Source organism: Pseudochaenichthys georgianus, unplaced genomic scaffold, assembly GCF_902827115.2.
Source record: "Pseudochaenichthys georgianus unplaced genomic scaffold, fPseGeo1.2 scaffold_480_arrow_ctg1, whole genome shotgun sequence".
Taxonomy (NCBI): Eukaryota; Metazoa; Chordata; class Actinopteri; order Perciformes; family Channichthyidae; genus Pseudochaenichthys; species Pseudochaenichthys georgianus.
This window is the reverse complement of record NW_027263044.1, coordinates 170,001-193,831: the sequence shown is the minus strand read 5'-3', so window position 1 is coordinate 193,831 and position 23,831 is coordinate 170,001. Positions and strand designations below refer to the sequence as shown.

General features: G+C 39.9%; 1 protein-coding gene across 1 annotated transcript; it reads right to left on the bottom strand.

The window, feature by feature from the left end:
• Window positions 1-1,574: 1,574 nt before the first annotated feature.
• rad21l1 (RAD21 cohesin complex component like 1) lies at window positions 1,575-17,464 on the bottom strand. Its single transcript, XM_034078780.1, has 12 exons — window positions 17,424-17,464; window positions 16,773-16,945; window positions 16,569-16,698; window positions 15,843-15,942; window positions 15,511-15,614; window positions 14,131-14,232; window positions 10,427-10,525; window positions 9,807-9,905; window positions 4,301-4,530; window positions 2,017-2,098; window positions 1,799-1,932; window positions 1,575-1,712 (listed from the first exon to the last, which is right to left on the bottom strand). Exons 2-12 carry the CDS (start codon window positions 16,917-16,919, stop codon window positions 1,575-1,577), a joined length of 1,365 nt encoding a protein of 454 aa, XP_033934671.1. The 5' UTR covers window positions 16,920-16,945; window positions 17,424-17,464.
• Window positions 17,465-23,831: the final 6,367 nt, after the last annotated feature.

The window sequence follows — 23,831 nt, the reverse complement described above, 5'->3', positions numbered from 1 at the left end:
ATACAAAAATACAAGGAGCCAACATTAAAACTAACATCTAATCAAGAACAAGATCTGAGTACTTCTACTTTTACTCAAGAACAAGGTCTGAGTACTTCTACTTTTACTCAAGAACAAGATTTGAGTACTTCTACTTTTACTCAAGAACAAGATCTGAGTACTTCTACTTTTACTCAAGAACAAGGTCTGAGTACTTCTACTTTTACTCAAGAACAAGATTTGAGTACTTCTACTTTTACTCAAGAACAAGATCTGAGTACTTCTACTTTTACTCAAGAACAAGATCTGAGTACTCCTACTTTTACTCAAGTACAAGATCTGAGTACTTCTCCTTTTACCTCAAGAACAAGAGGTCTGAGTACTTCTACTTTTACTCAAAAACAAGAGCGGAGTACTTCTACTTTTTACTCAAGAACAAGATCTGAGTACTTCTACTTTTACTCAATAACAAGGTCCTGAGTACTTCTACTTTACTCAAAAAACAAGATCTGAGTACTTCTACTTTTACTCAAGTACAAGATCTGAGTACTTCAACTTTTACACAAGAACAAGGTCTGAGTACTTCTACTTTTACTCAAAAACAAGATCTGAGTACTTCTACTTTTACTCAAGTACAAGATCTGAGTACTTCTACTTTACTCAAGTACAAGATCTGAGTACTTCTACTTTTACTCAAGTACAATATCTGAGTACTTCTACTTGTACTCAAGTACAAGATCTGAGTACTTCTACTTTTACTCAAGTACAATCCATTGTTCACTCACTTTCAAAAGGTAAAGCCAGTAATATATACTCCTCGTGACTCGTTCACAATGTCTGTATTTAGACAAGGCAAGTTTATTTATACAGCACCTTTCAACACAAGGCGATTCAAAGTGCTTTACAAACATGAAAGACATTAAGGTCATTCAGATATCGTGCAGTTCAAACACATTTTAAAATTAAAAAGCCGAGATAATAAAAGAAACATAACAAATACAAGAATATTAGTCTCTGGCCTTTAAAACCATTTTTCTTTTGAATTCCCAGAATATTTAAACCAGTTTTACGACTCTCCCGCATTAATAAAAGTTACAGTGTGAGATGTGAATAGTTCAATTAAAAGCAGCGACAGAAAGAAAAGTCTCCCGCCTGGATTTGAAAGTAGTCGGAGTTGCAGCGGACCTGCAGGTTCCTGGGAGCTTGTTCCAGATGTTTGGAGCATGATAACTGAACTTCTCCAGGTTCAGTTCTGACTCTGAAAGCCGACCTGAAGACCTGAGGGATCTGGATGCTTCATCATTCAGCAGGAGGTCAGAAATGTATCTTCTCCCTAAATCATTCAAAGCTTTATAAACCAGCAGCAGTGTTTAGGAATCAATGCTTTGACAGACAGGAAGCCGGTGTACTTAACGTCTATATGCCTGAACCCCTGCACCTTATATGCTCTAAATCCGCACCTTATCAAAAAACACTTATTCATATTTCCACACATTGATAGGTGACTTTATTGAAGCCTCGTGCTCTCTCTTTGCACTCGCTGGTTGGATGCATTTCATTGTCCTCTGTGCAATGCCAATAAAGTTGTATCTAATCTAATATGTTGGTTGTTGTGTGTGTCCAGGCACCTGAGTGTGGAGGGAGGAGGACTGGGTCTGCAGGCAGGACGGATGGACAAACATGGAGTCTTCTGAGGGAAGTTCACCATGAGTGAACTCGGACAGGTTCCCACCCTGACGGACACGAGGAACACACGGTAAAGCACACGTGGAAACGGTAAAATGGCACCGCGAATGAATGAATCTAAATCCTGACTTACTTCTCGGAGCTCAAGGTTATTCTCCCCTTGATTATCAGTCATGTGACCGAGGTCGCTCACATCCGTGTTGTGCGTTGTTTCCTGATCTATCGATGAATCTACGACGGTGACGTCCGTGTTGATGTCCCTCTGAGCTACACGTCATCAAATAAAGCAATTACATACAATTGGACAACACCAATGATAAAGAAAAAACAAATTAGATTTCAAGTTCCAACCATCTCCTCCATCGTCGCGCATCACTTCGTCCTCCTGATGCACACCCGAGGGTTTCATCTGGAAAATAGTCTTGGCAAAGAACTGCAAAAGTAAAACTAGATCAGATGGCAGGCATTTCACTTCAAAGGAAATGTTTACTATTTCTTGTTTGATTGGGCCTCTTTAAGCCCTGAGCCTGTTTTTCAGGCCTCAGGCTCGAAAATGACATTCCCAGAACAAATGAGCATAACTTCACTTCTAAAAAGGGGAACATTAATAATCTTTTTTGTCAAAGCAAGGTTACATCTGTGAGTTGGATGTAGAAGTGTCAGAATCAATATAGATGTTTTTATTTTAAAGTCAACTCAGATTGAACATAGTAAAAAAGTCTTTTTTTTTTTTTTTTTTTTTATAAATGATTGTGTCCGTCCAAAAAGAAACCATTACTTAAAGTGAAAACCACTCTTGAATGATGGGATAGTAGAATCAAAGCTTTAGGAATCCAAACTATAACATATAATAAGTACCCTGTATCAAGATTGATGCAAAACAAGTGAAATTTGACCTTTTTAGAGAGATTTAGAAGAAAAAAACCCACTTCTGGGGTCATTTGGGTGCATTTTCCATATCTCTGGCCCCCTCGTTCGATTTTGATGATTGACATCTCTTTTGAACCGTTAGAGCCAATAGAATCGAGGGGAAGTTCCTAAAATCCATCTAAACATTTCCCATTGGTGAATGAGTGATGCGTAGCCAGAATGCCCAAAACCAGAAGCTGTCATACACTCTGGTAGCTATCATAGCAGCTATATATGAAATCTCCGTTATTGACATAAAAATGGAATGATGGATTATCAGGAATCATTTCAAAGTGACACAGACACATTGGATTTATCGTTTTAATGCCATTGAACACGACTTTTGATCAGAATAACAGCTAAGGTAAGACATATTTGCCATTTTTGCTACCTAAAGCTACGTCGTGTGATGTCAGTGATGATACTAATACCGCTATAATCTGTGGAATCTCAGCTTTAATCTGATATCTTGTTTGTGCAGATCCGATAAGTAAAAAAGTATTTCTACCGTGAGTTCTGTGCTAAGGGCTAATTCAGAGGCTCGGCGTTGGACTTGTGTTTTGTTTAGCTAAACATGGTTCATATCGTCAGTTAGCTGAGTTTCTTCCCGTTAAGTGGGTATGACGCATTCGTAGGTTGTTACATTTTAAGAAGCCCTGAGACACAGTTTTGTGAAAAAAAGCCTGATGGAGCTTAACAGGTTAACCAACCTTAAGAAATGTCTTCGTAAAACCCACTTTTTCTATAATACGTTTTCTTATTTCTTTTTGTGTTCAATGATGTATCCACTACGCTGCCGGAGTCACTAAACATTACCTTTTTACCGTTAGCTTCCCGCAAAAGGTGTCACGATCTGTCTGTGTTGTGTTTTGTCTTGTCTAGATCTGTCTTTGGTTTCCTGTTTTATTTTGAAAAGTGTTCCCCCTCGTCTTGCCTGTTGCTTTCTGTCTCTGTGTTCCCTCTTGCCTGATTACCCGATTGTGTTCACCTGGTGCCCCTGTCTTTTCTCCTCCCTCCTCACCCGTGTCTTGTTTGTGTGATCAGTCTCGTGTGCATTTAAGTTCTGGTCCTTCTGTCTGTCATTGTTAGATCCTTGTTTGTTGTTGTTGACTGTGTTCACGGGGGAGAGAGTATATCTGTATCTTGTAGCCTTGAAATAAAGGAATTTTCTGTTGAATCTGCATTTGGGTCCTGCCTGCCTGCGGTCCATTATAAACAGCTGAAGTAAGACAGGAAAGGGAAAGAGAGGCCCGTTCTTGATTCTCTCATCTTTTCTTTGTTTAGTGCGTTTCATGGGGACTGTGTCAGCGGCGTCAACTGGCTTGCACTTTAAAGTTTTTATTTACGTGGACAATGAGAGTCATCATTTTAAGAAAACAGGCATGAACAATTTGGTTTGAGAGAACTTCCTGAATCTGATGCAGACCTTTTAGTTTAAGAAAACAATTAATAAGGCACATAGATACTGTTATTATTTTGTATTTATTGATTGCTGTGCTTTTATTTATGTCTTGATGTGTGCATGTGTATAAATGTGTCTATGGATTGTGTATATATATATATATAGGATATACACATTTTTATATATATTTGTATTTTGTATTAGGGATTGTGGGAAACGGTATTTCAATCTCTCTGTCTGTGCACACACGCTGAAAGATTGACAATAAAATTGACTTTGAGATATTGGTGAGACAAAAGACCAACATCGCAGGTTCATCGTTACCTTCTTTATCTGTGGCGCTGCTACAGTTGAACACAGCTGAGCAAACAGTTTGTCCGCCCTGCCGCTCTCCTTCCACTCCATGAGCTGCACGGTCGGGGGGGCCATGACCATAGAAGCGATCAGATCTGAGCAGTTTGAGATCTGCTCTCTGATCGCCTCGTTGCTCAGCTCTTTGCTCTGATCCACCACCAGCCTGCGTCTCCTCTTCCCCCTCCTCTTCTCAGAGTTTGCTGAAAACAGACAGTAGAGCAGTGACCATCAACTGGTGGCCCGCCAGACATTCTCATCCGGCCCGCACGACGGGGGTGACTAGTGCGTTCGCCCCCCAGTAAAACGTCTCGTGTGCAGTACCGGAGTCCAACAGAGAGACAGCAGCTGCGGGACAGTAGACTGCGTACTGCCTTCCCTGCCCTGAAGAAGAAGAAGAAGAAGAAGAAGAAGAAGAAGAAGAAGAAGAAGAAGAAGAAGAAGAAGAAGAAGAAGAAGAAGAAGAAGAAGAAGTGTTCCTTCGCTGTGAAGAGCATGCTTTATGTACTCCGCACTGACAGAGTCCAACAAAGAGGCAGAAGCTGCGGGACCGTAGCCTCGAAGTAATCCTTCGTTAGCGTGAAGAGTCTGCTAAGCTTTATGCACTCCGCAGTACCTGAGCGTGCTCCACTGGCACCCCCCCCCCCCCCCCCCGGTCAACAACTTAAAAAATTCTGGGCTATAAAAAAAATCGCTGGCCCGCGAAAGTGTCTATTGGATGAATGATGGCCCTTGGACAAATGTAGTTGGCGATCCCTGCAGTAGAGGGTCGAGATGGCAGAGATGGCTAAAGTACACAGATCCTTTAGGCTGGCGTCACACTGTCCCGAAATTTACCCCAGATGGACACGAATATGGAATTGTGAATTTCGCACGAAGATGGCCCTGAACTTGGTCAACAGCCAAGCAACAGAAGCAAGCACGATGCCTACAGAAGGCCACGCAAAGGCAACACGAAGATGTGCATTTTTATAGTACCGTACTTTTCGGACTATAAGCCGCAACTTTCCCCCCCATTTTTTTGTACAGCTAACGGCCGCTAGGGAACCTCCTAAATCTATGGATTTTACAGGTACAATTAACCACCTTTAACTCTATGGGCTCTATGACCGGTCCGCGCTCGCCACCTTTAAGCGGCGGGCTCCAGCAGGAAAAGCTGGAGGCCGGAAAAGAGCGAGACAGGTAGCGCGCCAAAGTAAAAGTGGAACCGAGAGACAGAACGAGAGCAAGACAGACGGACCATTTAGCTGCTGCGGCTCATATGCAGGTGCGCTTTATAGTCCGAAAAGTACGGTAGTTTATACCCGCAGGACACACGAAGGCCACACAACATCGTAGAGAGTACGATGCGTTCCAACTAGGTCACGAAGGTGTCACGTGACCTCCTGATGGTATTTACATGATATTTTTCCATGATATTGTTGTGCAATTAAACAACCAGAGAAGCGATCTGCAAGGAAACATAGCACACCGTGTCCTCATGCTCCCGATGGCACCGATGATCACACGAAGTAGAGATGAAGAGGACACGATTTTGACAAGATGCCCTCACGATGGCCTTTCGTAGGGCAAAATGGACACACATTTGTTGGCATACCAAAGATTTTGCCACCGCTCACGAAGTTGCTGCCGGGGCCTGAGAAACTCCACCGGCGGTCATACGATGGCTTAAGATGGCCTCACGAATGGCCCGATGTTGCTACGAATTTGAAAATTTCCTTTATCGTGTGTCCATCTGGTGTCAATTTCGGGACAGTGTGACACATCCTTTACTCAAGTGAAAGTAAAGAGGCTTTGAAGTGTCCTTCAGTAAAAAGTACCCATAACTAGCAGCTGCTTTAAAGAGTACCTGACCTCCCTTTATATCAATAGAACAATAATGTCATTGTTAGCTAATGAATGTTTCCATGCTGAACAACGGCAACATGACAACGTTTCCATTGGTCCCTCTTCTTTAGAGAAGACCAGGAAGTGATGGATACACGGATCGTGTTCCAACCAATAGGCACGCAGTGACTCTAAAGAATAATGACCACGCACCAAACACATGAGAGAAGTAGAAAGTACAGGTATTTGAGTTCAACATGAGAGAAGTAGAAAGTACAGGTATTTGTGTTCAACATGTAAGAAGTAGAAAGTACAGGTATTTGGGTTCAACATGTGAGAAGTAGAAAGTACAGGTATTTGAGTTCAACATGTAAGAAGTAGAAAGTACAGGTATTTGGGTTCAACATGTGAGAAGTAGAAAGTACAGGTATTTGTGTTCAACATGTAAGAAGTAGAAAGTACAGGTATTTGGGTTCAACATGTGAGAAGTAGAAAGTACAGGTATTTGAGTTCAACATGTAAGAAGTAGAAAGTACAGGTATTTGAGTTCAACATGTAAGAAGTAGAAAGTACAGGTATTTGTGTTCAACATGTAAGAAGTAGAAAGTACAGGTATTTGTGTTCAACATGTAAGAAGTAGAAAGTACAGGTATTTGTGTTCAACATGTAAGAAGTAGAAAGTACAGGTATTTGTGTTCAAAATGTAAGAAGTAGAAAGTACAGGTATTTGGGTTCAAAATGTAAGAAGTAGAAAGTACAGGTATTTGGGTTCAACATGTGAGAAGTAGAAAGTACAGGTATTTGTGTTCAAAATGTAAGAAGTAGAAAGTACAGGTATTTGGGTTCAACATGTGAGAAGTAGAAAGTACAGGTATTTGTGTTCAAAATGTAAGAAGTAGAAAGTACAGGTATTTGGGTTCAAAATGTAAGAAGTAGAAAGTACAGGTATTTGGGTTCAACATGTGAGAAGTAGAAAGTACAGGTATTTGTGTTCAAAATGTAAGAAGTAGAAAGTACAGGTATTTGGGTTCAACATGTAGGAAGTAGAAAGTACAGGTATTTGAGTTCAACATGTAAGAAGTAGAAAGTACAGGTATTTGAGTTCAACATGTAAGAAGTAGAAAGTACAGGTATTTGGGTTCAAAATGTAAGAAGTAGAAAGTACAGGTATTTGTGTTCAAAATGTAAGAAGTAGAAAGTACAGGTATTTGAGTTCAACATGTAAGAAGTCAAAGTAAAAAGTCGTCAGAAAAATAAGTAGTGGAGTAAAGTACTGATACCAGAAACATGTACTTAAGTACAGTAACAAGGTATTTGTACTCCTACTTCCACCTCTGACTGTTAGTGGGTCGACAGTTGGAAGTTTCTGGTTTGTTTCTCTCGGCCTAAAGCATTATGATTCCCACCAATGTGAGCACGTATAGATGAGGGTCTTTTTAACCGCAGTAAAACTCGCTAAAAACAGCTATAAGACACCCTTCCCACGACCAGCTGATTGCCAGGAGATGAGTATATATTTACTCGTGTTTCACTTTAATTCACATCACAAACGAACGGTGTAAATATGGAATTGTATTGCATTGAACTATCATGGCTGCTTTCTTTTATTACTCCAGTGAGAGATGCCAAAGAAATGTCGCTATACTCTGTATGATGACAATAAAGATATATTCTATTTGATCTATTCTATCTAAAACAGGGTAAGGAAACAGTTACTTATTTCTTATATCTCTTAATGATCAGTGTATTTTAAACTCTCAAACAGCAGTTGGTGATTGTTAGAACAGTGGAAATGTAATTGTGTTTTACATCGATCAGCATGATGTAAGAGTTGTTTCTGTCAGTCGAGTCTGGTGCCTTTGAGAAGAGCAAATTATTTAGTTTGTAAGTAAATACATTTTTTGTAATCGTCCAAATTCCTGTTTATATATTCATCATGTTTTCACTTTAGTGGCGCTGTAGCCTCAGGCTGGAATAGGGGCGAGAATGTACGTGTCCCACCGTGTGTCTTGTGTCCTCTTCTACCGATAAATACTAATCTATCCGGGTATAGAGCGGTGCAGTGACGAGTCCTACAACCAGGAAGTGAGTCAGCATTTCTCCACTACGGGTTCCCTCGTCTCAGAGCCAATGGGATCTCTCCGTAGGACTTTGGAAGTGAAAGAGGAGACAGCGTCTGGCAGAAAACGTCAGCTTTGTTTTGAAATAAAAGTTGTGGCTCATCGGACATTTATGAGAGAAAATCCCTAATGTCCGAGTGCAAGTGAATGCAGCACAAGACGGAGGAAATGTAATTTGCGGCGATTTCATGTGAACGGGACGCCGCACTCGGACCCAAGCAGACGGGAGGAATGAGGTATTTGCGGTCTACACTGACAGAGAAGAGACCGTCAGTGTGGCTGTACTCAGCATTGAATCAAAACGCACTAAAGCTTTAGATCAGGGGTGTCAAACTCAAGGCCCGGGGGCCAAAACCGGCCCGCAACTTCATTGTATGTGGCCCGCAAGAGCTTGCTAAGATTATAAAACGTTTATTATATGGTTACATGCCGAACATGCAGAAGCGCGTTGCCCATACACTACATGTCCCACAATGCATCTCAAATATGAATTTTGTTCAGAATTTGACTTTTTTCTTCCACATTTCACATTTTTTACAGATCTTTTTTTAAATCATTTTGTGACATGCGCACTGAAGAGACTTGCAATTATTTGCCCTGGACTTCTGCTTTCAGACGTAGTTAATTATGAAGTTATCCAATAATAATCCAATTCAGAGGCAATAATGTAATATAATACATTATTTTATATATATTATATATTTATATAGTTACAACCGGCCCTTTGAGTGCAACCATAATGCTGATGTGGCCCGCGATGAAATTGAGTTTGACACCCCTGCTTTAGATCTTAATGAGTTTGAGAGGCGTTTGGCTGAACAACGTGGTAATCGCCGCATTCAGCTGTAATAGGCAACTTGATGCTCTCGGATGACTCGATGAGCATAACAAACTGTTAAGACGATGAGCTTACGTGTGGAAATATTTTCTTTTTCTTTGAGGGGGTCTGTCCCCAAAAAACAGTTTCAAGTCCTGAGAAAGTCAAATAAGACGGTATGTAAAGCTACACTGCCCAGCCAACAGAAAGTAACCACTTTGATTTAACTAGGCCAGTAGGTAAGGACTGTCCACTGGATATGCATTATAGCAACAACAACAATAATAATAGCAATAATAATTGGGAGGGGGGGCGCGGCTGTTCTTATGTTCTCTGAGGGGAGGCTTACCTTCCCACACGTTGAAAACCCCTGCTTTATAGCATAACGTTAGCATTTAGCTTTTGGCGATTAGATTTATGATTTCAAATTATAACAGGTTTGTTTCCACAGACCTTATTTCCAGCTATTTTCCAAAATGCTCTGGAGAGATCCCGTTGCTTTTTGTCGAGGGAACCAGCAGCTTACTTCGGGGTGAATACGTCCTCCCTGCACCGCTCTATAAACGCTGAATTAAACCTCTCAAAATGAAAACAAAAGACGGATATTACTAAGTGTGTGTGGGTTTTTTGTCGTTGTGGGTAAAGGGGCGTAATAGCAGGTGGTTTCAGGTGCGCGTGCATAAAATATGTTTGAGAGGTGTGTGATTGTTCCTACGAGTGACTGCCACAGGGTCCAGTGCGAAGCCCTCCTCCTCGTTGGCCAGCAGCGTGGTCTCGTCTTGAGTCGGGGTCCCCACCTCTGTCCGATCAGCGTCTAGAAAACACACGGGGTTTGTTTTTTAGTTTGAAAACACCACTGATGCAGCAGCAGTATCATTTAACAAAACCCCGCTGATAAATGCAGTAGTTATAACATCGAGGCATTACACAAATTAAAAAGCACGACACAATACAAAGCACAAATAATTATTGAACTATGCAGTACGTGTTCCCACACCTTCTTAAACATTACCTTTCAGGTCCAACTCCTTCAAAAGGATGCATCAAATAGTTTTTCGGATGTATAAACTGTCTAATTGTTGAAATAGTAGAATAAATAATGAAAATAAATAAAATAAGATGTGATTTGAACAAAGGCTTACTTGCTGTAACAACAATTAAATATTAAAAATCAGACCAAGCGTTAATGAAGCAGCATATACATTCAAGCCCTTTGAAGAAGCCATGTTGACTTTCATTTGAGAGATTTCCCCAAACTTCTTAGGACGTCAAGGCCCATGACGTTAACATGAACGTTATCAGAAGACCAACATATTTATCGTGACGATGCATCACCTCGTTGATCCTCGAGGGTTGAGATGTGTGTGTTTTCATCCTGAGGATCTTCTGGGATGAGGTGAGGAGACTCGGGGTGTTCACAGTTCGACAGGAAGTCTTTAGAATCATAAAAAAGAGAGAAAGGGTGATCGATCTTCAATTGGACAGCAAAGGAAAAATCACAGTTAACATAAAGTCAGATTTAGGTTTCGGATTATAACGTAATCTGCAGCAGCAGCTTGCTCCGAAGCTTCATGACTAGGTGCGGAGTATTTCTATTTGTATGAGATAATGAGAACTGTGTTTCAGATGCTGTTGGGAACATCCTGAGTGTCCTCTTCCAACGTGATAACAAAGGTATCCCAACTGTAGCTGTGAACATGACAGGACCTAGAAGAGGGTTCCTGCAGGTTTCACCAGCTCAAATGTAAGACTTCTTAAGACCTTTTTAAGACCACTTTGAATAGAATTGAAGACCTATTTCACGGCAAGAAAGTATGAAGGAAAATTGCTATGAAAGAAATACGTCCCATAATTACTTCCAAAGTAATGTATTCACGTTCAACATAAGAACGATGACTGAATATAACAGTACAAAGTAGGGTTGCCAGAAACTGACCATGATCAAAATCGATTATTCGGCAGCCCTGGCGAATAATAATCGATTATTCCCCCCCCCCCCCTTGGGAGAGAGAAGGCTTCCTCCAAGTTTACAGTAAAACAAACTGGTGGTGTGACCAATGACCATTTACAATTATTAATACTATTACTATTATTATCATGTATATATTTATATATATTTTGGTTGAAACTAAGCCAGAAAAAAAAAAAAACGACATAAAGAAAAGAAGGAAATATATAAATAAAATCGATTTTTAAAAATAATATTCGATTATGGAGACTGTAGCGAATATTCGAATAATCGCTGGCATCCCTAGTACGAAGAACTGTGTTAGCGTAAAATGGTGTGTTGTGTTGTTTGCAGAAGGTGCGGCGGGCTTCCAACACGTCCCCCTCCACTGGTTTCAACCAAGCACTACATTCGATGTTTTCCAACCAAACACGGTTGAACTCACTTCCCCATATTTATTTGTAAGTAGATTCGAAAGATACCCGAGTTTCTGAGTGCCGCTAGCTGAAGCTTGGTTGGTTGCTAGGTTACTAGCTGGGTGTTCTCCGATAAGGGGCCGGGGGAAACAAAGTTAGTGGTTCCATGTTGATTTATTTCAATGGGGGGAACTGAAAGGCCGTACTGGTTACTTTGCAGCCCGGACATTTCCCCCAAAACACATTTAGACGCTGTCGCAACACAGAAGTACCTTTCAAATCCGATCATATTTCAGACCTTTCTTATTTAGTTTTAATCATATTTAAGACTTTTTATTTTTAAGGCCTTCAATTCTGATTATTATTAAGACCCGAAGGAACCCTGTGTTCAGGAACTAGCTGATGCTCTGTATGTGACGACTCCTTCCATCTGGAGAGGATCACAGATACGTGGATCCTGAGGTTGAAGCTCAAGCCGGGGACGAGGGATATTTTTCTAACAATACGCTATTTATTCTTTGTGTCACACGCTGGATCTTCAAAAGACGTGAAAGGCTGCTTCACAGACACTAATCCTAATGGCGCAACTGTGAAATTACCATCGTGACTTCAAATACATCCGTTCATTGCTCCTAAAATGCTGACAGTGTAAAATAACCACTGGGGTAAGGATGCCTTCAAATGAGTGAAGAGCACATTTCACGACATAATAGCTGACCGTTACATTCGACCAGATTAACTGCAAATATATTTCATTTTATTTGCCTTCAATGCCTCCTCATCCATGACACACTCGGGCTCCTAACAAGAACAGACCGTGGGAAAATCCTTTTAAGCGTGCTAGGACATAATTGGTCTTCAAAGGCTGACCTTGGAGTAATACGTCCCTGAATTTGGAAAGGGTGAGTTGGGTTTATTCAAGTTCTTTATTTTAAGGTTTTACATTTTACGTGTATCAGGGCCATTGAAGGTAAAAAAGAAATAAAAACGGAGCTCGGGGGAAGGGCGACTACTTTGAAGAAAACCTTAGATCAACATAATTCAAAGTAGTAAAACTACGAGAAAGATTTAAGTCGCAAATTAACAAGAACATTTAGTTTTCTTTGTCAAGGAATCACTTCACTTAATTAGCTAAATGAATCAACGTCATTGGAGCATAAACAGAGCGTCCTTTGTTACACTTAATGTAAATAATATCCTGCTTTAGATTTGGTATTTCAACATGTACATTTTCTACTTCTTGCTTAAGGCGAGACACGGCAGGCAAAAACATCGTTTTTCAAGTATTGGTCAATTTTGAGATTTTGTGCTATTTTGATTCTATAACATGTTTTCTTTCAGGCTATTGGAAGGAAAACGTACAAAATACACATTTAAGTGTTTATTTTACTATAGTTTGTGTATTTGCGTCTGTAGGTTTCTCCTAAATTCACCATAAGTTAGCATTCTAACGTAACATAAAGTACCGCGACCGCTGTGTGCACCATGTCAAAGCTCCGTCTCTCCTGCACAATCTCATCGGATCCAAATATGGTCATTTCCTTTGTATCAGCAACCAATCGTGAAAGCACAAAGGGGTCTTAAACCAAGAAACGAAATCTCATTGGCTGGTGTCAATTTCTGACAACGTGATTCGTTCAGATGCGTCACGTGGTGTGCTAAAACACTTCCTGGTTAGCTTTCCGCTAGAAATTGAAATCTCAAAATGGCAAAAGAACGGTGAAAAAAACGTTCACAGAGAAGACGACAACAATTGTCACGAAGCAAGGTTATACAAAAAACAAATGACCCCGAACATGAAATACCTTCACGGAGTGCGTCGAGGCGCAAGCTATCATCCGAAGAACAGGAGGGTTTAGCTAGCGCCTCACTGCAATCTTTAAAGGTCGTTTTCTCAAAATGAGTTTTTCTCCTACTCTGAGTTCGATATCTTAGGGCTGTTGTCAGTATTTTCTGATTTATGGAGTGATAAAAAGAGATATCCAATATCCCTTCTGTAAAAGCCTTAGATACTAATATGACTACAAAATGAAACAAGAATTTTGAACCTGGCTTTATCCAAAGTTCAGATTTCGATTCCTGAAATGTGTTAAAATATGTGCATATTTAATGAGATAATGGGTAATTTGCATATTTAAAAATGCTATTTCAGAAAACTTGTAATACAAAAGACAATTGCCTTATTGTAAGTAATTAACTGGAGAAATGTCTAGCTGATAGCTTTAAGTTAAAACAATTACCCTATTCACCTGGGGTGTCTCGCCTTAATGCTGTTTTATATCCATATTGGGATGTTTTTACATTTTTAAATTGTTTATTTCCACTCTTTTAATGCGTTGTCTTTTATCCTAACGCAAACATTTCCCAACTTGGGATCAATTGGGAAATGCATCTCATCTTATCAACACGTTTTACTCATACATTTTAGACTTGAAAATCTCAGAATAAATTAAGTTTATTTCTCGTAAAGTCAGATTTTTTTCTTGGAAGGTAACTTAATTTTTCACTTTGACCTTTTCACGTAATCTGCTGTTGTTCAGTCCTCTATAATTATTGAATTGCATATATATATATTTATCTAATTCTGTAAAAAATTCTGCTTTTGTGTGTGCATGATGTTCTTTAGAGCATTTGCATATGGCAAAGATACATCCTGACCGCTTCACAATCATTACCCAGGAAGTCTCCTCCTCTGTCCTCGTCCCCAAAAGCGTCTCCACGTTGAGAGAAGCCCTGGAAGTCCAGCAGCCCAGCGCTGATGCTCTGGGACTCGTTCCCTACACATCGGAGCACACAAGGGCAGGAAAAGGAACATTTCAAGGTTGTTTATTTTGATATTGTCAACAAATCCCCCCCAAAAACCTACTCCCAGTCACTCATATGTTCGAACTTCCCTACCTCAAGCACATTCAATGCAGCAGATGTACATCTTTGAATACATCATTTCATTTCTAAACTGTTTTTTCTTAAAAAGCTGGGGGCTGTGGTGTTTACTAAATGTCTCTCTCTCTTTTCAGCTTTGGATTTGGTGTGATGGCAAGGGTTCTGCAGTCAGCTTCTCAAGTCATCCCCGTTAACCCTTAGATACCCGAGTGCCTGGACCCTACACTCTTCCATAAGTGGGTCAAAAAGGACCCGCATTAGAATAATATGTGTTTTTATGCCTGTATAATATTTAGTATTATATTTTGGTTCACACTAGAAATGTTTTATATTTAATTTTTCATTATTTATATATTTTTTTTTACATTTTGAACATATTGATGCAAAGATCTCCACTATTCTGAGACCCTCACCGTATTCCAGTCCCTTTTCAAAACTCATCTCTTCTCCTCTTGTCTACTCATCATAGCCCCCCGCCCCATCAATCCATGCCGGTTGATCAAGTTTGATAGTCCTATACCCCCCACCCCAACCTTCCCTTATATTGTAAAGCGACTGTGAGTCCTTGAAAAGCCCTATACAAATATAATGTATTATTATTATTATACTGACAGGTTTCAGATCTTGCGGTGTAAAATAATCTTCCTGAGAGGTGTCACTTGTGATGTCGTCTGTGTGGTCCACAGTGAATGTAGTCCTGACAGCAACAGGTGATAAGAATCAAAGGTTCCCATTGGATCCCATAGGAAATGCATGCGGGTCATTTTGACCCACTTTTGGAAGCTTGGGGTAGAAATACAAAAACTACAATTTCTTAAAATGTACATTTAAAATGTGAAAGGCATGATATCCAAAACATGTTTTTTGAGGAATAGCTGGAATATGAAATGATAAATAAATGTAATTACAAAGATACTCCACCTCACCGGGTCCAAAAGACCCACTTATGCATCTAAGGGTTAAGAGACAAATGGCTCTTTATGTGTTTTTAACAGTCTCTAGTAGAGCTCTCTGGCAGAGAAGAATAAGATATATCGAGCTTTCAATTTGGATAATACTTGTAATGATCAGCTCATCGTTGGTTTTGTTTTTTAAAAGGATGTGTTGACAATAAACAACAGATAAAATCAGTACTCTCTCTGCTCGACACAACCAAGGCAAATCGCTCTTACCGAAATCTATCAAATTCAGAAAGCCACTTCCAATATCCTCTTTCAACGTGATGTCCTCTGAGCGACACTGGTTCAGTGATAAGTGGTTCACCTCATCGATGTCACTGTTGTGTGAAGAGAGGATAGTGTTAACACAGACCGAACACTCATCATTGGAAGGTGATCCAGATATTTCACAAAAGGGTTAGCCCTATTTCTATCATTCAAAACAAAAACATGTTATATTGTAACAGTTGTCACCATCATTGATCCACTTCTTATAACATGACGGGCTATTCTGTGAGTGAATCAATCCGCTGTATATACACGTCAGGGAGAGGAAACAGTGGCACCTTGGATGTGGCAGCTGGGTGTCAAAGTCGGGGAAATCTTCGTTCAAGGTGATTGCCTTCAGCGTTGCTTCGAGACCCTCGTCAGGCAAATCTGTTTGACCTGGAGTGTGTGGAGAAACACAACATGTACTGCATTTAGAAATACAAGAGAGCAGAACAACACTCAGCGATTTCACCTCTCAATCTGCTTCTTGAGTGCGTGTTATACTTTTGTATGTGTAAGTCTGTGAAGTGAGAGACTTCCATTGAGCTTACCTCCCAAAATAATTAAATAATAATGTCTACTCTGGTGGCCGTCTTCAATACGAATGCTAATTATTAACCTGTGTTAACACTCAGTTGCAAGTTATAATGCACATTTTAGTTAAACTGTTTAGGTGTTGATTTAACTGTATGATAATTTATCATTTTAACAAAACAGAATAAGCTAAAATCTCTAAACAAGAGGATCAAAAAAGCAAATTTTCTGCCATTTTTGCAAGAAGAAATACTTTAATGAGTTACAATTTCATGTTTGCGTGTTTCTATTTGTTATTTTTATCAAGGTTAGAATCCTCTTGTGAGCCTCTGGTCTATTTCTTATGTTCAAACTAATAAAAAAGATTATCAAAAGTGTTTCCCCAGTTTATATTTCAGAAAGCCACAACCCTTTCAAACCCTGTGGAGCCTAGCTGTGTCTTTAAAATGTAACAACCGTTGACAGACAAGACAAACAGGATGTGTTACCTGGCCTGAATGCAAACTTTATTTTAACCAGGGCATCAGTGGAGTCTGCGAGGAGATATTTAGCTTTCTTGGAGTAGATCCTGACCACGCCAAGGAGCAGGTGACCAGAGGTCCGCAGACCGATCTTCATCTACAAAGATAAACAGATTCAGTTTATTACAGTACTCACAGTATATGGGATGTATTGTTGACTTTCTCTTTTACCTGTGGGGAGATGATGTCTTTGATAGTTGTTTCTAAATTACACTCAAATACTTGGGCCTTTGTGAGTTTCCTTTCCCAGTGTGCTGCAAGCCAGATTTTGGCAAGGGGTCCTCGCTTGGAGGTGAAGAGTTGAGTGTAGAACATCATGTTGGGGAAGCGAAGTCAGCTGTCACCTGTGAAAAAACACAACAATGATTGTGTATGATACATTTGGCAATGTTAGTTTATCTGATATTATATATATATATATAAGTTGTGAAGTACGTCATTAAAACGTTATCTGTTAAATAAAGCAATTTGTCACCAAGAATGTTGTCACTGAATGTAAACTCTAAAACCATCTTGACCGTGGGGCAGAAGGCTTTTGTTTGTATTATAACCAGCGTCGGACTTTCGGTAATATTTTTTATAAACTATTGTGGTTTTGTAAAAAAAAAATTCAGCTATCGTCTTTGCAGTAAAAGTCGGCTAACTAGCATTGCGTTAGCTAGGTGCTATCACTAAGCTAAACATGCTAAGGGAGGCTAGTTGTCGAAATAATGGTGGAAATATTTAAACACAGTTAACAATTTACATGTAAAAAGTCAAACGTGCTTATATAATTCAACATGTTTGTACAGCTAGTCGTCCATTAATTCAGCTTCAATTTACCTTAACTTTGAAACTGCCGCGTTTTGACATCTGGCATCTGACATCTGGAACGTGCACATTACCGCGAGGAGGTCACGTAAACAAGTTTAGAATCTGTCGCAGCGACTTCCGGTCAAACAAACAAAAAAGCCACCTAAAGAGATTTATATGTATTTGTATTATTCATATTTTGGTTAGGTGAGGTTAAAACTCGCCCATTTATTTCGATAAATGATGAAGATTAATACATATATTGTTTTATTTTGTATTGACAATATCTCCCAAACGAACCGTTGAGGTTGCGTCACCACGGTTTGAATCTGACGGTTGGCTCCAGGACGTTCGAAACGTAACGTTAGCAAATAACGGCGAGCAACGTTTAAAGTTGCTCTTCTCATAATAACCGTGTATTGTAACGTTCATTGTTGAATACAGCAAAGATAATGTTAACTTTTTTATTTAAATAAGCTGGACGGTCAAATGCTAAAGAAGAGCAGCTGAAACTGCTTCAAAAAACACAGTTAATGTAAGCTATTGTTTTAAGCTAACCAGCAGTAGTGTAAAGTAACTAAGTACATTTACTCAAAACTGTACTTAAGTACAATTTGGAGGTACTTGTACTCTACTAGTTCACTTTTTTGCTACTGTGTACTTCTACTCCACTACAATTCAGAGGTACATGGTGTACTTTTCCTCCACTACATGTATTTAATACCTTTAGTTACTTCACAGATCTGGATGAATGATGTGAAATCTAATCAAGTGTTAAATCAGACTTTAGTTCCACCTGGAGTGAATCCACCAGCTACCCTGCAGTATACAAAGTCATTCAGACTAGCTGCTCCTTCACCAGCTTTGAGAACACTTTCATGATCAATCATTATAAAACACATCATATCTATGGAGAAGAGCTTTTATCAGGCAACATCCAGGTGAACTATTGCTGTGATAGGGCTTCAACTAATATAAAAGTGGAGAGTGTGGGGCCAGGATTGTAGATGTATTGAAAATGTATGAGAATCAATCTATTTATGAAACAAACCTCAGGGGGAAAGAGGTTTTCTAGTAGTTTGGCAGATAGTTGTTCCGCATGGTTTTCCTTTTTGATGCAGCAGGGGGCGGTATTGGTACACTGCCTAGACACACAGACACATGCAGGCAGAGCAACAGCAGGAAGGAACAATGACAGTTTTAATCCTAGTTTCACCTCCTTTAAAACGTGTGTATATAAGCTATAGAAGAGGCTTGGTCAGGGGGACACAATCAACACAATCTATTCGTTATAGGTTTAAAAATATCCTAATTCTGTAAATTGAAAAGAGAAGGTCAAAGATGGGTTCGGGTAACAGTAAAACAGGAACATGTGTTGTCTGGGGATGCAACATGATTGAAAGAGAAGGATGAAAGGAATATAAAAAGGTTAGAAAAGTGTCAAAGGAGCTATACTTTCACGGGAAGACTAGGGGTCGAGGAGTGTGAGAATCTGGTGAGGGGTATTTCCAAACATCTGGAACCAACTCCCAGAAACCTGCAGGTCCGCTGCAACTCGGACTACTTTTAGATCCAGGCTGAAGACTTTTCTGTTTGCCGCTGCTTTTAATTGAACTATTCACATCTCTAACTTTTACTCATGTACCTGTTATTCATGTTTTATTATCTTTGCTTTTTGATGTTTCTAATGTGCTCTTAATGTCTTTCATTGTTGTAAAGCACTTTGAATGGCCTTGTGTTGAAAAGTGCTAATATAAATAAACTTGCCTTGCCTCTTGCAACCCAATAAGAAATCTGCGTAGAATGCAGGTATAACTAAAGTTATATTTAATCTTTGAGACGGTGCTTTGCCTAATATTTATTATTGACTAATGACATTGAATAATATCAACAGATATGTTAAATACTGTATCCAATAAGACTTTGATTTCCTGTCTGTTTTGACTTGACTCAGGTGAGGTGGCTTTAAATTGTCTGCAAAAAAATACTAAATCAATTAATCCATTAATAAAATATTCAATTTTTTTTTAAATGCCTTATTATTTAGGTCTAATAGTTTAAGACCAATATTATAAGAAGTCCAAGTAGATGCATCATACAAAACCACTGGTATGACCGTCATCCATTTATTACCTGTTTTTTAAGTATTTATTTCAATGCATTATCATAACTATCTACATTTTGATGAATGCAGGGAGAAGGCGACGTCACGATGAAACTGTCAGACATCACTGGGGACTTCTCAGCAAAAAGGTAGGACGAAAAAGCCTAAATCAATCAATCAATCAATCAATCAATCAATCAATCAATCAATCAATCAATCAATGTTTATTTATATAGCCCAATATCACAACTGTTACATTTGTCTCAGTGGTCTTCACAGTGTGTACAGAATATCAGTATGACAATACGACACCCTCTGTCCTTAGACCCTCTGTCCTTAGACCCTCACATCGTACAAGGAAAAACTTCCGAAGAAAACCCACAGTTTAAAGGGAAAATGGGAGAAACACTCTTTCTATCTTGCTTTGGTGCTTTCTTCCATACTTCAGAACACAAATAGTCCGAAGTCTCCGCCGAGGCAGCGATGTCAGTACGATAAATATTATCATGCCAAGAACAATTTGTGTTCTGCGCTAACTGTGAACAGCTGGTGTGGCAGGTCATGATCTGCATTTCGAGCGAGAGCGCAAGGATGAGGATGTGCGACGATGTTCTGGATATTGCATTATCTCTTGAGGCAGCTCCTAATTGAAGCAGTTCTTTGTTTGTCTGCTGTGCTGAATAAACTCCATCTGTGAGGCAGACAGGGGTTTGGATAATATTGATGATCATGTTGACTGTAAAGTTTCCATCTGTTGGGAGGCAGATGGAAAAAGTCCACTCCAGAAGAATCACATAAAGGTCACAGTAATCAAAAGCTGGGCAAAGAAAAGCGTTTCAGATGTATGGCTTTGGAAACATTCAGATTATATAACGTGTCATGGATGAGTTATTATTTGTCGAGTAAAAAGCTTATCCTTGAGACATTTTCTTATTTCATTTGGAAGTTAAGTCAATATTTTATGAACATTTGTCCGGACTCCCTGTTCTCTCGGTAGATATCTTTTTCTGTTTATTTTCAGTTTAGCTCTGAACATAGTGAACAGCATGGGACCCAAAGCTTGACTCCAATTGTTGTCGCAGCAGAAACAAAACAAAAATAAACTTTTTAAATTAAATTAGATATCTGTTATAGATTGTAGGTTGTTTATTCTGCCCCTTCTTTGTTGATTAGTACATTGATTCGTTGTTTTGATGAATATTTAGCCAATCAGTCGTTTCTTCATGCTGATTGACTCATTTCCAAGAAACCTCGAGGACAGCTCTGGTAAACACAAGATTCAAATTGATGCTTTTTGCATGATTGTCTGTTGATAAATTCTATTTTAAGGTCACCTATCGTGCTACTTTTAGGCAATAGCATAGGTCTCAGATATATACAAATATATAAAAAACATGTCTATGAAGTGTTTTGCTCAAAATACCAAACAGATCACCCATTCTAGCCATGCCTCATATCCCTCTATTTCACTTCCTGTTTAAAAAGTGTTGATTCTAGGTATAAAGTTAAAAAAAAAAAAAAAAGATAAAAAAACAGGGGCGGAGCTTATGCCTGTTCATGCGGGAAATTCTACCGGCAGATACTGAAGTGATGATAACGCCATATCATGGATTATCAAGGATCTGAAACAGTCTGGAGCTCAAAGGCTTTCTCTCTTGCCGGTTATACCACAAGGTGAGTTCCTTTTTACTTCCTGCTTCTTCACACACATGCTCTCCAGTACAGGTTAGCTCTGAGTGTTAGCGATGCTAACGTAAACACAGACCATATTACGTCCAAAACAGGCGGGCATTGTTTCTGATAGCAACGACGCACATCTGGATCAGCTCCGTTGTTCCCCGTTTTTAGAGATTTGGGTACGGAGGAGAAGAGAGAGGGTTTATTTCCTGACGCTGCGTGAGTTCCCCGACACACCGGGGACACATGTTTATCTATAAGAGACATCACAAAGGGCATTTTGCATGATAGGTCCCCTTTAAAAGTTTGTTGTTTAGTCGGCAAAATCGCATTATAATTCCTTTAGTGGAGTTGGACCGCCCTCCTTTGGCCTTGATGGTGTCCTGTTGTCTTGAGCACTGGACCAAACACATGTTTAATAGAGTGAATCTTAATCTGATAAGAAAAAGACCCACTCTTAAAAATATACAGATTTCTGTTTGGTTGTTCTTGGATTTAAGCTCTCCTTCTTATTTGTGCATTGTGTAGATGCACACGCACGTTATATTCAGAGTGTTGGCGCACGCCCCCCCCCCCAGCTGTAGCTTTGCTGTCATCATGATTTTGCTCAAAGTACTTCTCCTACAACGCTGGAGCCAAACAACGACGCGGAGAAGCTGCACTCTCAATGAAGGAGTGCAGTGCGAGAATGAGTCTCCTGGAGAGACAGTGCGTTCTCAGATTGACATCTCTAATTTAAGGATTCAAACATACATTTAAACACTCATTAATTATTCTCTAAATGACACATCGGTTTCTCTAACAAACCTTCCTTAGTTCAGACAAATAATTGAATTCATGGATAGTGGCGAAAAAATCCAAACACATCTCATTCTGCGTGTCGACACACAAATGCCTTTTCATTTCACAATATGGCGTTGATCTTTATTTGATACACTCAGTGGGATTGGCAGGGAGTTGGTCGAAACAAAGATGGGGTTAAGCTGCATCATTTGCACATGAAAACAGTCTTATTCAAAGACGTTTCATGTAGGGATGCACGATAATTATCGGCCCGATAATTATCGGTCCGATATTAGGAATTATGACGTCATCCCGATAAACCCGATAACAGTATTAATAGCCCCGATAATATACAATATATTTTTTGGGTAAAAAAAAAGAAAAGATCCTGCGGTGTGGGTGGATTGGGATGAGGGGCGCTTGTTTTTCACTCGGCTCCTCCCGTTTTTCCAGTACTGTGGTATTAGTGGTGTAGGAAGAGGGGAGTTCTTCACAAATCCAGCGCTCCCTAATACTTCGAACCTGATCAGTCACCTGAAACATGGTGTGTTAAAAGCGTATGAAGACAATAATACAATACAAAGTGTGTGTGTGTGTGTGTGTGTGTGTCTGCGCGCGCGTTGGAGCTATGTGCAACTCAAGGCATATGCTCGAACCGGAGCTGCCTGGACGCTGCAATCATGTTGCTGAGTGTGCTGACTTCTCCTACAATGTCCCACTGTCTGGCTTCCTGCATAAAGTCAAGTGCTCGGCGCAGTTGTGGCGAAATGTCGCTTTTTATTATCGGTTATCGGTATCGGTCTTGAGAAGCAGGAAGTTATCGGTATCGGTTTCAAAAAACCAATATCGTGCATCCCTAGTTTCATGTGGAAGTGTGATTTGTATATTGGTCATACCTTATGCTGGGGCCTCGAAGACAAACATCTATGCATCTCATTAAAAGTGAAGTGTAGTGAAACATGGCTTACGTCTCCGTCACACTTTGACACTTTGCCCTAAAAGCAGATTGTATTTAAGTCATGCCGTGTTCATGCATGTTCGTTGACTTGTCTCCTCAAACATGACAGCTTTTGTTTTAGAAAGTGACGACAGATCTAAAGTTCAATCAGGAGAGACGTAATGTATGGAATACATGTTTATTATCGGTCACATATAAATGAAACATATGACAGTTTATAACAAGTGAATGAAATGTGTTTTGGCGATTAGGCCCAGGTTTTGTAGGACATCATTCGGGAAGGGAAAGAACCGTTTCCGATGAACCCCCCCCGGGTCTAGACACTGGTGGTGGTGATGAGTGGTAGGTCCGGTTGGAAGGGAGGAGGTTGAGCTTGGCCCTGAGTTGGAAGCAGGAGGCGAAGGGGTGGAGGAGGGTTGCGCGTTGACACCTGGAAGACAGCTGATAGAAAGGGGGAGAGCAGATATAGAGGGATTAACAGGTGCGATCATTAGGCTTGTGAATGGAGGGAAGTGATAGGTTGGCTAAGGAGTGGCGCTCTCTGTCATCTAGTGAAGGGAGCGAGTATTGCCATGACGTGCACTACGGAGTGAGAGGTCTTCCTGTCTGAACTTGCGCTAAACTTCATTTGTTGCACAGCAGCTCATGAATTTCAATCCAGATCACGCAGGACGATCGAGCAGCGAAGCGAACTCCCTCCTTTGTAGAACATTGGACTGGCTTTGAATTGAAACCCGGTGTGCCCGGCGGGCGAAGCCTTCAAAGAAACACTCACGCAGAGATAATGACATAGAGACGGAACTCCAGGCACGTCGCTTTTGGACGATCAAATAAACGGGTAGAAATGAAATGTTTTTTCCAAAGTTCTTTTAATTTAATTACTTGTTCTTTAGTAAAAAGAGCTGAATACGCTTTT

Excerpts from the sequence above, each read along its gene's own strand:
- rad21l1 (XM_034078780.1), bottom strand. The coding sequence starts at position 16,919 with ATGATGTTCTACACTCAACTCTTCACCTCCAAGCGAGGACCCCTTGCC. Across the intron at positions 16,699-16,772 it reads AAGACATCATCTCCCCACAG|ATGAAGATCGGTCTGCGGAC; the intron begins GTAAAAGAGAAA and ends TTATCTTTGTAG. Across the intron at positions 9,906-10,426 it reads AACCCTCGAGGATCAACGAG|ACGCTGATCGGACAGAGGTG; the intron begins GTGATGCATCGT and ends TGTGTTTTCTAG.